We start from the raw sequence: 16,822 nt of genomic DNA, 5'->3' as shown, positions 1-16,822 counted from the left end.
AAGTGCTTTTCAAAAAAGTATTTTTGGCGAAAAATTATTTATGTTTGGCCAATTAATTTAAAAAAAAAGACTTTTGAGCAGCAATTTGTTGTGTTTGGTCAAACTTTTTAAAAGTTTTTAAGTATATTTTTCTCAAAAGTACTTTTCAAAAAAGTGATTTTGGGCAAAAGCTATTATTTTTAGCTTCTGAAAAAACTATTTCTGCTACTCCCCAAAAACACTTATTTTTTCTCAAAAGCTTGACAAAACACACTCGCTTTTTTTTTTTTTTTTTTTTTTTAAATAATCACTTTTAGAGAAAAATAAGTTTGGCCAAACAGGCTATAAAAGTCAAAGGAAGGACACAAATACTCAATTTCGAATCAATACAAAGATAAATTTAATCCTTTTCTCTCCTTAAAATATAGCAAATGCTGATGAAGATGCCCACTTGACTTAACTTTAAAGATTCCTAGGAGAATTTCTGGTAAAATTCATGATTTAATCGTAGAGGTCTCTCTTCATACATATTTGATGTGACAAATCTATATTTATAACATCTATAGAGACAAGTTACCCGTTATGTGCTAATTTTATAAATTTCTTCTATTGTTTCCCTTCAAATTTCACCTTATAGCTGTAGTGATAAAACTCAATACAAACATTAAAAATTTGTTTCCAAGTGAAAGTAAAAAAAATTCAACAAACAATAGCCAAAAAATATTCAACAAACAATAGCCACCTAAAGATCATCCAAATAAATCCCTCTCAAATTCTTCATTTAGTGTTGATATCTAAATAACTCTTTTAGCCAAAATGTACATTCAAGTCCCAAGAGAATGTTGGAACATGCCCCCTATAAAATCAGATGCAGTGCATTCTGCTACACGCAAGCAACAGCAGTCGCACCTAATGAAACATGAGGTAAAATATAGGAAGTGAGTTCAATCCAGTATGAATCCTTCTAAATCCAACATTGTTGTGTCTATGCCAGTTTGCGTAAAGTAAAGAAACATTGAGGGCAACTTCACGTATTAAGTCTTCATGCACCAGTCTGATACTTGGCTCGGCAAAGTTAAGTCTTCATGAGATAAATCTTAAATCAGAAAAGCTTGCCAAAACTGCATTGATATAGGCAACTTATAACAGCATCTCCGTTGAATCCGAACTGTATAAGAATCCTCTTTAGTCAGTCAAAGACATTTGGAACAACACCACAGTTATACTAATAATCAAGAAGCCCTCTTAGGAGGTGCCATATTTTTAATAAGAGAAACGGTTGTACCAATTGCAAATAATTGTACCACAAATCCTGCAGAACAAAGGCAGGGTCAATACATCAGTTGTATACAGCATATGATGAGAACCGGCTTTGCAACATGAAGCTCACCTAGTAGGACAACGGCAATCTTTAGAGTCTCCAAACTTGTAAAATCTTGGAAAGCCTACAAAATAACATCATTAGATTGTTTTAAGTCAAGCCAAAAAGATATCAAGAAATCAAAGAAAGAAGCAAATACACAATAACATCATTAGATTATTTTCCAACCTCATGGACAAATGAGATAGAACTATCAAGTGGTCAGTTTGATGCTTAAAAGAGGCAACCATAAAGTGAGAGGGTACAGAGAGAAAGGTGAACATAGAGCAGGGGATCTTCGACAAAGGATACAAAGGGAATACCAGGTGTTGAGGGTGATAGTAAGAAGGGGCAAGAATAGAGTGATAAGGAAGAGGAAGAGACAAGTGAAACGTTTTCTACTCTTTCCTCTTGTTTTGGGCATAAATAGATAAAAGTTGAGCCATAACAAGCTACCTTCCTTCAAACAAGAATCTTCCACAACCAGGATATATGGCTGTTGGGATATTTCGGTCTCTCTGTGCATTAGTGAGGTGGGTTATACTCTCTTTAACCTTTCTCAAAAAAGGGTTGTGGATGAAGGACTAGTGAAATCAACTTATCTAGTTTGGACTGCAAATTGACGAGCAACTACCAGCAAAACCATACTAGTGCAATAAAATTATCCACGGTTTAAATGGAGAAAATAATTCTATCGATCAGAACATCTCTTACAAAGTTAAGAAATATAAGTGCTGCTTCTTAGATTCTAAGGAGCCATTTGGGCAACATTTGAAGTTGGACAAAAAACCATTTGAAGTCGAGATTGGAAAAGGTTGGTGGAACTTGAGAATTTGTGAGTCTAAGTTGAAGATTTGAAAAACTTCACTTCAAATACCCCTTGAAACTACAATTTAAAATCTTGAACTTGGAGATTTTTTTTCTCCCTAAGTTTTGCGCCAAAACTCAAGCACTAACCTTTTAAAAAATAATTCCAAGTGAAGTTAAACAATTAAACACAGCGCCACCTAAAGATCATCCAAGTAAATCCAGGTTCTCTTAGCTCAATCATGCCAAAGAATTGAGAGGTCCCTATTCAGCATACTTAGATATAAAGCAACAAGGTCATAAATACATTTCTGTCAATTACACCCTTGGAATGAATAACCACATTACCATACCTCCAATGAGAGATTGTTGATGGCAAGACATGCCATTGACAGCAGGATTGCCATCGATGACCCAAAGACATAAAACTTCAGAAAGTTGGACCGACTTTTCTTTCGACCTAATTATAACAAAAGAGAATGTCCAATTAATGGGTGAACGATTAAGTTAATTAGGTCACGAATGAGATCCAGTAGCAAACCTAGTTCTCCTGCCACAACAGACACGAAGCCAATCGCAAGGGAAAAAATGGAAACTCTATCGGGAGACTCCTTCTTTGATAATGAAATAAATACATTAGCTGCTATCATCAATTGAGTGACAACCTGAAGTGCACAATGCAAACTTATCGTCAGAAAGACCACATTAATATGTTTGCAAGCTGTTCCTAAATATGCCACTTATAACCCTGGAAACAAGATAACTACTTTAGTTAAGCCTCCATTTGTCTTTCTTTCCTTTAGTTTTAATTACCAATATCCCAGTAAGAAAGAAATGACATAGGTACCAACAGATCTAAAAAAAAACCCAGTATCCTATTAGACTAAACTAAAATGTCAATTAGTTAACGGTGGCACAATTCAAGTTGAGATGTATACAGTTATTGATGGATTAATAGCATCTTGAAGAACAACTAACTTCACAACTTGTTTTAATCCTATACCAATTCTGATTAAACCAACGATCTTTATGTAATAATAGATCAAATTCAATCTACAAACCTGAGCAAAGATCAATTTGGCCAGACGAGACTTTGCTTTTGCAACTTTCGTGTATCCTACCAGGAAAAAAAAAAGTAAGATTACAGAAAAAAGGAGATAAAATGAAAGTGAGAGTTGGGAAATGTAAAAGGGTAGACAATACTGGAATCAACGACCATGCGGTAGGAGAAATCAGAACCATCGGTTCCGGAGGGCCTCCCTCTAACGGCTGCCCTCTGATTCATATTCACCAGTTTCTTTTCTCTCAACGTCAGATTGACGACTTCATGAAGCCCCAAGGTCTCTGTTGAACAACACAAATTCTCAAGTTCCACCAACTTTTTTCCAATATCATCTATATATATATTTATTTGTGAGTGCAATATTTATATCATCTATATTCTCAATATTTATCGTCTATATTCTCAAGTTACATATAGACGATATAAATATTGTACATATTTAAGATTAGTTCGATATGAAAAATGTCAAAAATTGAGATGATAGAGTACATGTTAGTGTTAAGCATGGTGAACAACCTAGAAAAGATGTTAAATGACGTGTTGAAATACGTCTACTTACATCTACTTACAAAAAGTAGATAAATATGTAAAAATATAAATTTGGTCACTACATTTATTACTCCAAATTCAAGAACATAACCATTTTCAATCCCACTAAAATAAATGTAAAAGTTGTATGTTTCATTTAGATATGAATCTTAATTTCAGTTTGAATAAAGTCTTTAAAATATTACTTCTATTTCTTCGGTTACCAGTGAACTTTTTATTTGTTTACCTGCTTTTCTTGTGGATTTGTAATGTTTTCTATCCTCTGGTCTTCTTTTTCTCATGAAGTACTAATGAATTTTGTAAAAGGCATCAAGAAGATGCAACTTTAACAAGACAATATAAATACAAAAAGACAATTTTAGCCCTTTCAAGTTCTCCATTCTTTGGTTTTATGTAATTTGTATTTTGTGTGTTTGAAGTTCTGCTTGAGTGGTTTTCTTTTTTGTTTGCATGTGGTTTCCCCCCTCAATTTCCAAGTTTCTTCGCTTATTGGGACATCTAGCAATATGATCTAACATAAATTTTGTCCCATATATCACAATCGCCAAAGCGAACACCATCAACCATCACCAATCTAAAATGTTACCATGCTTTAGAAGTCAATTTCGTTTTTCTAGTTTCAGTAACTTCATTGGACCTTGTATAGGCCTTTGACTCTCACTATTAATGGAAGAAGTACTAGAAGATGAATACATCGGATTTGTTTGTCTTGATACTACATGCTTATCTTTTTTGATAAGGAAGTTTCGACATTGACCTGTCCACAGGTTCGCCTATGGAAACCGAGAGTACATACTTATCTATAAACACATAGCTACATTATCAATTAAACAAAGAGGTATTGAAGAGAAAGCACGCATTAACAATGGCAACTTTGTTTGGGAAACAAAACGTCATATTACAGTAAAGTTCTGAGTCAACAAACTGCTTTCTTGAGTTTCTCTGCTCCTACTTGACAACATTATTTATCCAGACACAACTACTTCAACAAACTTTAAGTTAACAATATAGTAAGATGCCCCTGTCTTACCATTAAGAATCTTACTGATTTCTACTCAAAAATAAAAAAGGGCAGCTCGGTGCACAAAACATCCCATGTTAGCAGGTCTGGAAAAGGGCCGTACCCAAGGGGTGTAATGTAGACGACCTAACCTAATGCAAGCATGACTCAAACCTGTGACCTATAGATCACACAGAGAGACAACTTTACCGTTGCTCTAAGCGTCAGTAATTCGAATTATACGCTGAGAAAATTCCTGCAAGATGAATTACTCCCTCCGTCCCAAAAAAATTGTCTTAGTTTGACTTGACACGAAATTTAAGAAATAAAGGAAGACTTTTGAAATGTGTAGTCCAAAATGATATTTTTGTGGCTGTATAAATTGTTTCTAAATATAGAAATGTGTCAATCTTTTTGGGACGGACGGAGTATTTCTTTGTTCAAAAGTTTTGTTTAATCACTCCATAGTATATATAAAAAGAAACTGGTGCAAATCCTGAGACCAACTGAACTAAGTAATTATTTCATGACATTACTGTTTGGATGACTTAATGCACAAAATGGGACCCAAACTCTTCAATAACGTAACTTTCATTGAATCTTGAAAAAGGAACAACCAAAGATAAGAACCCCAGATCATGAAAACCTTGAAAACATTTTTTTGTTCAAACAAAGGTAGATTTGAATCAAACAACCAAGAAAAATTTCAGTAAGACAATAAAAGAATAGAGAAAAAAGAATGAGGTGTAAAGTTAGAGTATTACCGAGAATTCAGAGAATGAGACTGTAAGAATCAATTGTTCAGAGGTTGCTTCAGCAAGGTGAAAACTTTGTTTTAGATAAGTGAAATGACAAAAGGGTCCCTTATGTTTGAGGAAGGTTCATAATGGTCCTTTATACTTCTGATCAAATTTGATCTTTTAAGTTTGTCAAAAATGAACCAATCATCTATGATGCCATGTCAGTATATGATATATACCATGGACGTATCATAGAGAATTGAATAGCGTTTTCTTGAAGAAACAATCATTCCTCTATGATACCCTGTCAGTATATGATATATACCATGTGGGCATCATAGAGGATTGAGTAGTGTTGGAATGAATATGTCATCTATGATACCCTATCAGTATATGATATATATCAGGTTGGTATCATAGATAACTGAGTGTTTTTCTTGAAGGAATGAACCGACAATCCTGTATGATACACTGTTATTATATGATATATATCATGTGGGTATCATAGTATACTTCAACAGTATACTTCAAATGCTATTGATTTGATATGCTATATGTTAGAATTTTTTTTTTTGAGATATAGGGTAAAAATAAAAAATAGTAAATAAAAAGTATAATATATCAGTGATTTTTTTTATTTATTGTATAAAAAACAAAAATAAAAGAATCAAAAGGTGCGTAGAATTAGATTATGAAAAAATATAAAGAAAAATAATAATTTGAAAAAAATTAAATTAGAAAAAAGAATAAAGAAGTAAATGAAAATCACCAGAAATTAAAAAAGAAGAATAAATAAAAATAACAAAATAGGTGAATGAAATTAGATTATGGAAATAAATAAGAAAAAAGAAAAGAAAAAATGAAATTAAAAAAGGAGAAAAAAGTAAATGAAAATCACCAAAAATTTTAAAAGAAGAATAAATAAAAATAGCAAAAAAAAAAGAATGAAATTAGATTATGGAGATAAAAGAAAAAAAACAAATGAAATAAAGAAATAAAAAAGAAAGAAAATAAAAAAAAATGAAAAGAAAGGAGTTAGAATTAAATATAAAATCAGATTATGGTGAAAAAGAAAATAAAAAATAATATGATTTGAAAAAAAAATTAAATGAACAAAAAGGAGAAAAAAGAAAAGAAGAAAAGAAAGAAAAGAAGATAAGAAGTAGGGAAATAAAAAGGAAAAACAAAAAAAGAGACACTTAACTACAACAACCACAATAGGTATAAAGAGTAAATAATTTTGGGAATATAAATGTAAGGGGTATGGAAGTATAATTATTTTATGTGTAAAGGACATTGGTGTTCTTTTCCCTTATTTATTTAACTCATTTTGACCCGCATATATTCAACTCAACCTATTCATCTAACACTCATAACCTTCTCTATCAAAGATTTGGAGGGAAAGAATATTACTTGTCTAACCTAACATAGAGTCGTACTTTGAACAATTAGCTACAATTTCAAAAGGAACATTACCTTTGACTGCTGAGCAAGAAGAGATAGAGACTACTGCATATCCAACCGCTAGAAGAAAAGAATCTTACATGCATTTTTTCATTTTCTTGATGAACTAGACATTATTAAGTATAAATCTTTAAGCTTCTCATTATTTCATACACAAATCTGTGGCTGGAAACCAGGGACGGAGCCAGCTTATGTCCAGGGGGTTCATCCGAACCCCCTCGGTGAAAAATTACAGTGTATTTTCAAAGTTAAAATTATTTTATTATGTATATATAATAGATGTTGAACCCCCTGACTTCTTCGTATATTTACCTTTTGGAATTTTTGAACCCCCTGGATGAAAATCCTGGCTCCGCCACTGCTGGAAACTCAGGCATCATTTGTTATCTTTATTCCTTTCCCCTATAATATTCATTCCAAGGATAACTACTTCTAATAAAAGCAAAACGGAAGAGTTGTTGCTTTTAGCTAGCACGTCTACATATCTCTACTAATCTAAGTAGGAAAATACATGCACTTGACTATGAGTTAGGATTTAATTAAGAGTTGTGGTGGAGTGGTAAGTATTCCTTCAGCTTTAACCATTAGTCTCGGGTTTGAGTCATGAGTATGAAGTCGCCTTTGTGCATTTGCTAGAAAGCGTTTTACCTCCCAATATGAAATTTTCCGGCATGAATCTAGATTTAGACGGTCCCAGTCACGAGATGTTGGACACTGGATAAGGGAAAAAAAAGACTATGAGTTGGGTTTTATACTTTAAAAGGGAAAGATTAGTTTATATAGATAATGCCTTAGAATCCAAAACCGGATAAAAGAAAGCTTGGAAAAGGTATAATCTGATGTGTATTTATTATGGACAATTTATGAAAGCAGTGGACTATAGTTATATGGCTTATACTTTCTGACTCTTTGATTTGTTAAAGATTAAAGATTTTTTCTCGTAATAGATTGTGCAATTGGGGTTTCTTGATTTTCACCTATGGTATGTGTATCTATAATTCTGGAAGAAATTTAGCAAATGCTGATGAGGTTGTCCAGTTGACTTAACTTTAAAGATTCCTAGTACAGTGCTTGGAAAATCTTTAACTTTAAAGATTCACCTTTAATTTTTTTAGCATCAAACTCATTTTTATGGGTTCAGATCTAAAGTAAAATCTCAATAATAGTCATCCTCTACACAACATTTTACTATAACAATCATGTTTTCTATGGAACTGATCTTTTCATGTTATGTTATATTATGAGTTTTTTATTACAGTATTTCGCTATAACAGGCAAAAAATATCTGGACAAATAATGTTTTTATAGAGAAATTTGACTGTATATGTACAAATATTGCCAAATCTTGAGTTTCTCATGACCCTCAATGTCCATCAGTGGCGGCGCCACCTTTCTCCAAGGAGTGTCCATTGACACTCATTTGCTGGAAAATTGCACAGTGTAGATAGATAATTTTTTTATGGATGTATATATATATTGTAGGTTGAATCTGCCTTCCATATTATCTCATGAACAACCTAGATGGAGGAGGAGAGCTAGAAGAGCCCCTCAAGCTAACCAACGGCCAAGCTCTCGAAGAGAGCCGGGGAGGAGGGCCCACAAGCTAACCAATAGGTCCAACATGTGTGGAAAGCTAAGGAAACTGAAGGTGTGCAACAAACAGTGGAGATATCAGGAGATAATATAAAAATAGGAGATTCTACTTCTACTGAATCAACAGTTATTCCCACAGCTAATAGTACTGAGATTAGTACTTTAGTTTCACAGAAATCTCCAGTGAAGGGCCAGGATGGAGTTCAACCTGGGCCAACTGAAGCTAGTTGTAGTGCTACCCCTGAGCCCGGATTATCTGATGGAGTTCCAGAACTCGTTGTTGGATATGGAAGGCAGAAGAGTATGGCGGTGAATTTAGTGAATCTGAGACCACAAAGACCACCTGGACCATCCCCTGTAGCTAAAGGGGTGCCAGTCTCCCAATCGCTATGACTTGGTTAGTGTGAAATATTAGGGGTATCAACAAGAGGTATAAATAAAAGGAGCTGAAAACTTATATTCAACAGAAGCATATTAAATTAGTTGGCCTCCTAGAAACAAGAGTTAAAGAGTTTAAAGCTAGCAAAGTGATGAAGATGATTGCTCCCAAGTGGGAAGTGCATTATAACTACCTTAATGCCCACAATGGTAGAATATGGCTGATGTGGGATCCTGAAGCTTATAATGTTACTGTTATGCAAACTAAGGCTCAGTTTATTCATGCCAAGGTTCAGCAGAGAGGTCAAAGTCTTGAGTGCTTATTGACTATAGTGTATGGATACAACACTGCTGCTCAAAGGAAATCCTTATGGGATGACTTAGCAATCGTAGCCAGAATATAAACATCCCATGGATTGTTTGTGGGGATTTTCATGCAATGCTATACCCCCAAGATAGGCTGTTTAGTAATCCTTTAACCCTAGTTGATGTTAAGGATTTTCTTTGATTGTGTTCTGTTTACATCTTAATGAACTTGCTTGGAAGGGGGACTACTATACATGGACCAATAGATAACATGGAGTAGATAGAACTAGTAGCAGGCTGGATAGGGCTTTTGGCAATGATCTATGGATGATGCAATGGGGACATTTATATACAGAGTATGATCTTCCCGCAATTTCTGATCATTCTCCTATGCTATTCAAGATTAAAGAGTCTAGATGGGTTCCTAAAGTTCCATTTAGGTTCTTCAATGTATGGGCTGATCATGAAGGCTTTGCTCCTCTTGTAGAATCTATTTGGAAGAAGAATCAGGATGGTGACACCATGAGATCTATTTGGGCCAAACTCAGAGCCTGGACCACTATTCAAGAAGGTCGAATGTTTGAAGAGTTCAAAGGAGTTAACCAGAAAATTGAAAAGGCTAGGTATGAACTAAAGGTGGTACAAGAATCTATAGCTATGCAGTACTTTGACCAACTACTGACTCAGGAGAAAAATACAATAATGCAACTTGAGAAGTGGTCACTCATTGAAGAAAGTATTGTGAAACAAAAGTCTAGGGTAAAATGGATGACATTAGGGGATTCTAATATCAAGTATTTCACTGCTGTAATGAAAGAAAGGAGTCACAAAAATGCATCCAAGAACTCACTGCTAGTAATGGGAGTACGCTTACTGACCCTAATGATATCAAGGATGAAATTGTCAAATTTTATAAGGCGGAATATGGCATACTGCCGCATCACTTCCCGAATAGTAGAGTGGTTATGGCCAAGGGCCCTCAACTGACCTATGATCAAAAATTGGCTCTATGTGCTGAAGTTACAGAAAAGGATGTTACTGAAGGATTATGGGCTATTAGAGAGGATAAGGTGCCTGGGGTCGATGGCTACAATGCATGCTTCTTTAAGAGAGCTTGGTCGTTCATCAAGAAAGATGTAGTTGATGCTGTTAAAAATTTCTTTCATACTGGCAAGCTTTACAAAGCTATCAACTGCACAGCCATCTTTCTGTTCTTCTTTGTTTCTTTTTTGTATCGGAATGCCAAAGATACTTGAGTGTTGACATTTCGCTCTTTCTTAGTTGTTCTTGTTCAATGATTATCTTGACTGTTGTTTTAGTTTTCTTTGTTGCCCCCTCTTTTATTTTCGTTGCTTCTCTCTTCAAGTTCAAGTGAGTTCTTGGAGTGCTTTTGTAAGAAGCCCCCTCCTGTTGGCGTGCTAGAAAATGGAATTCGAGTGATAGGATGGCTTGATACCAAAGACGTCAAATCCTACTACCATCAGAGAATACAGACTTATTGCATGTTATTCAGTCTTATATAAGATCATTTCAAAGATTTTGGCAACAAGGCTCTATGCTGTTATTCCTACTATCATATGTGATACTCAAGCTGGTTTCGTACCTGGTAGGAAAATAGCTGATAATGTTATACTGGCACATGAATTGGTCAAGGGGTATATGTTATACCCCATTTAAACGGGTTAAATTAGAGTACAACATATTGGAGATTCCTAAATTGCTTATTTTAAGGAGTCGCCACCTAATTGATTTTAAGGTGAATTAGGGCACCTATTTTATTAACTAAGGTAAAAGCCAAACTAAACCTCCGTTAATGGTCCTTTAATCTTAATTCTAGGTAAGGGTTCTAATTATCCTAAAGGGAAGGGATTAGGCATCCTCTAGAATCCGTAACTACGGTTATCCGGCCAAACTTAGGTTAATTAATTAAAGTTAAAGATGCAGTGTTTACATTTTAATAAAAAACGGCTAAGAAATATTGCTAAGATTTTAAAGAAAAATGTAATAACATTGTTTAAAATAAAATTTACAGAAAAATAATAATTTGCATAAAAAAATAACTTTAAATGCTATTTTAGAAGAAAATTTATAAAAGCTGCTTAGACTTTAAATGAAAGCAATAATGATACTATTTAGGATAATGCTTATAAAAATATAGTAACTTGCATAAAAGAAGATTTTAAATGCTATTTAAAATAAAGCTTATAAATGTTGCTAATGCTTCAAATGCAAGTATGCTAATGTTATTCAAAAATAAGATTTGCAAAAATATGATAATTTACGTATAGGCAGAAGAAAATGCAAGTTTACGCAATATTGTAAGAAATATTTGAAACAACTCAAATGATGAGATATTAATTGATTTTGCAGTTTAGGAATATAGACAAGATGGAGTTTTCTTTCTCCTTTTCATTACCTTTTATTAACTATGCTTAATTAAGAAAAATGCATGATTAATTCAAACTTGAAGAGTTATTTATAAAATATACTTGAGCTCATATTTGCGTGTTAATGACGTTTTGAAATTTTAAGATAGTAAAATAAAACCTAATTCCTTTGATTATGTAATCATGCAGCTTTGCAAATCAATTGTTCCAATAAAATAAATATTATATAGGCTATAAATAGTTTAACATAAGAGAAGCTTATAGGACTAATGGTGAGTTTTTTCTTAATTAACTACCCATTATACTAGAGCTAACCCCACTAAATTTACTAGAATTCATCTAAGTTAAGAAAACAAAACAAAATAGAGAGTTAAACATGCAATGCAAATTAAATACATCAAAAGGAAAATAACGGTTAATAGGCTAAATGGGCTCGCCCCCATTTTTTGAGGATCTAGCACGCTCATTTGTTTTTTTTTTTTAATTTGGGCTTTGGCCCAGAATTGATTTTCTTTCCTTTGGCCGCTGATAGAACTGGACCGAGAGAAAACGACATTTCGTTGGGCTTTGGCCCAACATCGAATGCGGGAGATGAGTCCCTCGGACTCATACGCGATAGTCATGCAAGAAAATGAAAGAAAAGGATTAGTATCTAATCAATGAATAAGGATAAACATATAAAATATAAACTCAAAACAGGTCAGTAACTGGTATACATGTTATGTATATTAAAGTATATCTCATATATACACAAATCAGCCACCACACACTTATGATATATAAACAGGGCAATATTCAAACATAGGCCGAATCAAATAGTGTAGCATTTATTGCTCTTAGATATATATAGAATTTGGACATATACGAAGGCTGGTATGCACATAATATTCCGGGCATGCATGGTAACATAAGACTCACAATAATTGTATAGGCAGTGAGATGACATGCTTTATCTGATTCAAGAAAGGCATCGGCACAGTACACATAACATGCATGAATGATAAAAATACCATGTTATCATTTTCAACTCAACTGTCCAAACTTTATGCAAGGCAGTTTCAAATCAACAAACTAAATTAATGCATGATAAGCTTGATTGGATCAGTTAACTCAACAAAGGTTCAGTGGTATTCGACAAGGATATTCATATTTACAAATAGACATATTTAACAGACACAAAGATGGGATGCCAGGTTCAAATATAGAGGACTAACTCATTACACCATACTCTATAATTCATACATATATTCCGAACTCTCAGGTTAACAAAATTCATGCCTAAGCTTGAAACAGGTTTATTTCTCATGTCTTTTAATCCATTTTAATCAAATAAGGAAAAAGATAAAAGCAGTCGATTATACTATCGTGCCTAACTAAACTGAATCTAATCATGCCTAGACCTTACTACGTAATAATCAACTAACTACTTTTACCATGGTAGTATATTAACACGGGACACGCATTTAAACTGGACAAATAATACTCACATAATGCCCAAAGATATGCTTAAAACGGACCAGCCAACAACCTACATGCTAAGCAAACTAAATGCCTTAAATCTACTGAACAACAAAATGCAACCAAACTAAGGCATATCAAACTGAACCAAAACAAGAAGGTATCTCCAGAAAAGAAACTGAACAAACAGGGGACTAATTGCCCCAAATTGTGTCTAGTAAACTTAACAAAACAGGAAACTCACCAACATAATCTACACATGATAAGCTAATAAAAACAACAGAAAAGCAACTAATTTTCATAAATTAAACATATAAAATGCGAAATATATAAAAAAAAGAGAGAGAGGAATTACCTTCTTCGGGTGCAGCGAAGTGAGGCGAAGGTTTCGATACAACCTCGAACACTTCAAATCTCCGAGTTTGCGTAGACTCGGATGCGGAACACAGAACGGGGCAAAAAATGAGAATAAAACAAATGACTCGACGCTTCGAATATCAAACAGTGAGTTAATATTTTAGGGAAATTGAGGTGGCTAGAGCTAATATTTTTTAAGGGGATTTCCGTGATTAAAACTTGCTTCCCTTTTTAGGGGATTTCTATGCTAAAAGACTTATTTTCGGGGGAGGGGGGTTTGTCATGATGAAAAGCGTTTTTTTTTTTTTTTTAGGATTTATCGCTCGCTCCGTCCAGCTTGTTTCAAACGAACCCCAAGACGATTATTTATAGGGAAAGATTTAGGTTTTTGCCGAGATTCGAATTTTTTTGGCGGGATTCTTGGTCAACACATTCAAATCCAACGTCAGAACCCTTCTGTCACCGATCGTGAACAACCCGTAAAGAAACAAAATCCATTAAGCCCTTTTGTACCCGAAAGTAAAAAGTGAACCGATGAAAACGATCCGGGTTCATGAACGAACAAAACTCATTAATGCCTTTTCGCATGTAACAGAAGAGGAAGAAGAAAAAACAAACATTTAGCTCTCTCTATGGTTGAATCGGACGGGGGTGTACAGTATTAATTTCTTCCCAAATCGACCATGCACGGTCCGGGGAGGGTGAAAGTCTCGAGACTTTGCCATTTGTGTTGAAGACGCCAGAAAGAGGAAGAGGAAGAGATGATGAGGGTCGAAGAGGAAGCAAACGAAGTTTGCACAAAAATGGGAGGTCAAAACTGTCCATGGTTAAAGGGATGGTGGATTTTAGCCGGAAATAAAAGGAAGGGGAAAGAGAGAGAGGAGAGATAGCGGAGGAGAGAGAGAGAGGCGAAAGAGAGAAGAGAGAGTAAAGGGAAGGAGAGAGAAGCGGATGGGGGCGAAGATGAAAAAGAAACCCTAGTGGTTTCTTTGTTTAGAAACTCTGCCTCGGGTCAAATCTTTTTAGGTCGGGTATTAGAACGTGGGCTGGTCTGAAAATTGGGTTGGGGTGAATTAAAATATGGGCTGGCCTGTTTGCAAATTTTAAAATATGGGCTGGTCCGAAAACATTGTTGTTGGTTGTGCTTTTAGATAAGAGACTCTTTAATTAAACTCGGTATTACCGCGTGCTAAAATACTACCTAATATGTAATTATCAGTGTTCAAATAACAATAAAATTTATGACGTCGTAACGTACCGTGCAATAATATTTTTGAAAGTCAATAGTAAATAAACGCTATTATTTAATTGCGCAGAAATAAATGCAATGCGTGTGCATACGATGGTAAAAAAATGCTGAAATAATGATAACGCGAATTATAATAATACTGGTAATAATAATAATAATAGTAGTAGCAATAAGGGTAAAAATAATGACCGCTAGTGACTGCACTGGAATAGTGAAACGTCGGTAAAAAATCCAACAGTTATAGTAAAAAAAAATACGAAGAATCATTTTCTTAAATTGCTAAAAATACTATAAATGTAAATAAATATTTATGTAAGCGGGACAAAATTGGGTGTCAACAGTTTACAAGAAAGCATATTTCTCCCAGATGCATGATTAAAGTAGATCTACAGAAGGCCTATGATTCTGTTGAATGGGTCTTTCTTGAGCAAGTAATGGAAGGTATTGGGTTCCCAGCTAAGTTCTCCAGGTGGATCATGGCTTGTGTTAAAACAGTCAACTACTCAATACTCGTTAATGGAGAACCAACAGAGCCATTTGATGCTGCTAAAAGGCTCAGGCAAGGATACCCTATATCTCCTTTCCTATTTGCACTGGCCATGGAATATTTAAGTAGAAGCTTGAACTTGTTAAAAGAGAAGAAAGAGTTTAAATACCATCCTAAATATGCCAGACTTGGTATTACACACCTTAGCTTTACAGATGATTTGCTCTTATTTGCGAGAGGTGACCTAAATTCCATATCTTGCCTTCAAAACTGTTTCCTTCAATTTTCTACTGCCTCTGGTTTGCAAGATAATATGGACAAGATCTCAGTTTATTTTGGAGGGGTCACACTGGAGAATAGAGAGGTGATATCAAATCAGTTGGGGTTTGGACAGGGAGAATTGCCTTTCAAATATTTAGGTGCCCTTTGTCGTCCATCATCCAATGACAACCTCTCGATTGATAAAATGGTGGCCGAATTTCATCTTGGGATCGCTAAACTTCTTGTCCTATCTTTGGTCGAACACAATTAGTCCAGTCTGTCCTCTTTGGTATACAAGCTTATTGGTCACAGCTTTTCCAGATACCCGCTAAGGTAATGAAGCTAATTGAAGCTCATTGCAGGAGCTACATTTGGTCGGGCACAAACTCTATAACAAAGAAGGCTTTGGTCGCTTGGGACAGGGTCTGTTCCCCTAAGTGTGTTGGTGGGCTGAACCTAATAAATTTGAAAATTTGGAATAGTGCTGCATTAACTAAATCCTATTGGGACCTCGCCAACAAGCAGGATAAATTGTGGATTAAATGGGTCCATATATATTATATAAAAAGGCCAGCAGATTGACCTATGTCCTATTCCTTCTTAGGCTAGTTGGTTATTGAAAAAGATTTTCGAAGCCAGACAAACTTTAGGGAATATCCAACAGCAGAATGTACAAGGCAAGAGTTTCATCAGACATGCGTATCTACAGCTACTTGAACCCACAGTGAGAGTGCCTTGGAAATGTTTCATGTTCAAGAATGATGTGAGAGCTAAAGCAATGTTCACCATGTGGCTTCACTTGCAGGGAAGGTTACTTACCAGTGACAGGTTGCTAGACTGGGGCATTCAAGTTGACGCAGAATGTGTGTTCTGTCATGCACCATTAGAAACCAAAGATCATCTATTTGTGTATTGCGGATTTGCTAGAAGATTATGGGATAGGGTGTTGCTTTGGCTACAAAGGCAACATTATTCAGCAAGTAGTTGGGATCAACATCTGGCCTGGGCAATACAACAAGCTAAAGGAAGAACTCAAGCTGCGGCTATCTTTAAACTTGCTTATGCTGAAGTGATACATGCTATTTGGGTAGAGCGAAATCTGAGAATTTTCGAGTACAGAGAGAGAACAGTGGAGGGGATTGCAAAGGAGGTGGCTTTCATATGTAATGTTAAGGCTTCACCTGGTATTAGATCCTTGATACAGGGATTGACTTTCTAAGTTGTAGGTTGGAGTCTGTATTAGTTTTATTGTTTACTACCTGTGGTGAAGGAGCGTGACGCCCTATTCATAAGGTGACTAGTTTCCTTTCACCTCTGTCTACAGGTTTAGGAGTATTTGGTGGTTCTGTTTTGAGATAGTCGGGTGTGTATCCTGGGCTGTGGC

At 34.9% G+C, this 16,822-nt stretch overlaps 1 protein-coding gene across 1 annotated transcript; it reads right to left on the bottom strand.

Annotated features, from left to right (window-relative positions):
* Window positions 1-702: 702 nt before the first annotated feature.
* Window positions 703-5,701, bottom strand: LOC132059218 (uncharacterized). Its single transcript, XM_059451769.1, has 7 exons — window positions 5,523-5,701; window positions 3,350-3,490; window positions 3,208-3,263; window positions 2,688-2,811; window positions 2,500-2,606; window positions 1,370-1,424; window positions 703-1,291 (listed from the first exon to the last, which is right to left on the bottom strand). The coding sequence occupies exons 2-7, from the start codon at window positions 3,429-3,431 to the stop codon at window positions 1,212-1,214; spliced, it is 504 nt and encodes a 167-aa protein (XP_059307752.1). The 5' UTR covers window positions 3,432-3,490; window positions 5,523-5,701; the 3' UTR covers window positions 703-1,211.
* Window positions 5,702-16,822: the final 11,121 nt, after the last annotated feature.

This window comes from Lycium ferocissimum, chromosome 6 (assembly GCF_029784015.1).
Source record: "Lycium ferocissimum isolate CSIRO_LF1 chromosome 6, AGI_CSIRO_Lferr_CH_V1, whole genome shotgun sequence".
In the NCBI taxonomy this organism is placed as follows: domain Eukaryota; kingdom Viridiplantae; phylum Streptophyta; class Magnoliopsida; order Solanales; family Solanaceae; genus Lycium; species Lycium ferocissimum.
The sequence above is the reverse complement of the archived record's forward strand: the minus strand, read 5'-3'. Positions and strand labels throughout refer to the sequence as shown.

Excerpts from the sequence above, each read along its gene's own strand:
- LOC132059218 (XM_059451769.1), bottom strand. The coding sequence starts at position 3,431 with ATGAATCAGAGGGCAGCCGTTAGAGGGAGGCCCTCCGGAACCGATGGT. Across the intron at positions 3,264-3,349 it reads CCGCATGGTCGTTGATTCCA|GATACACGAAAGTTGCAAAA; the intron begins GTATTGTCTACC and ends TTTTCCTGGTAG. Across the intron at positions 1,425-2,499 it reads TCAACAATCTCTCATTGGAG|GCTTTCCAAGATTTTACAAG; the intron begins GTATGGTAATGT and ends GTTATTTTGTAG.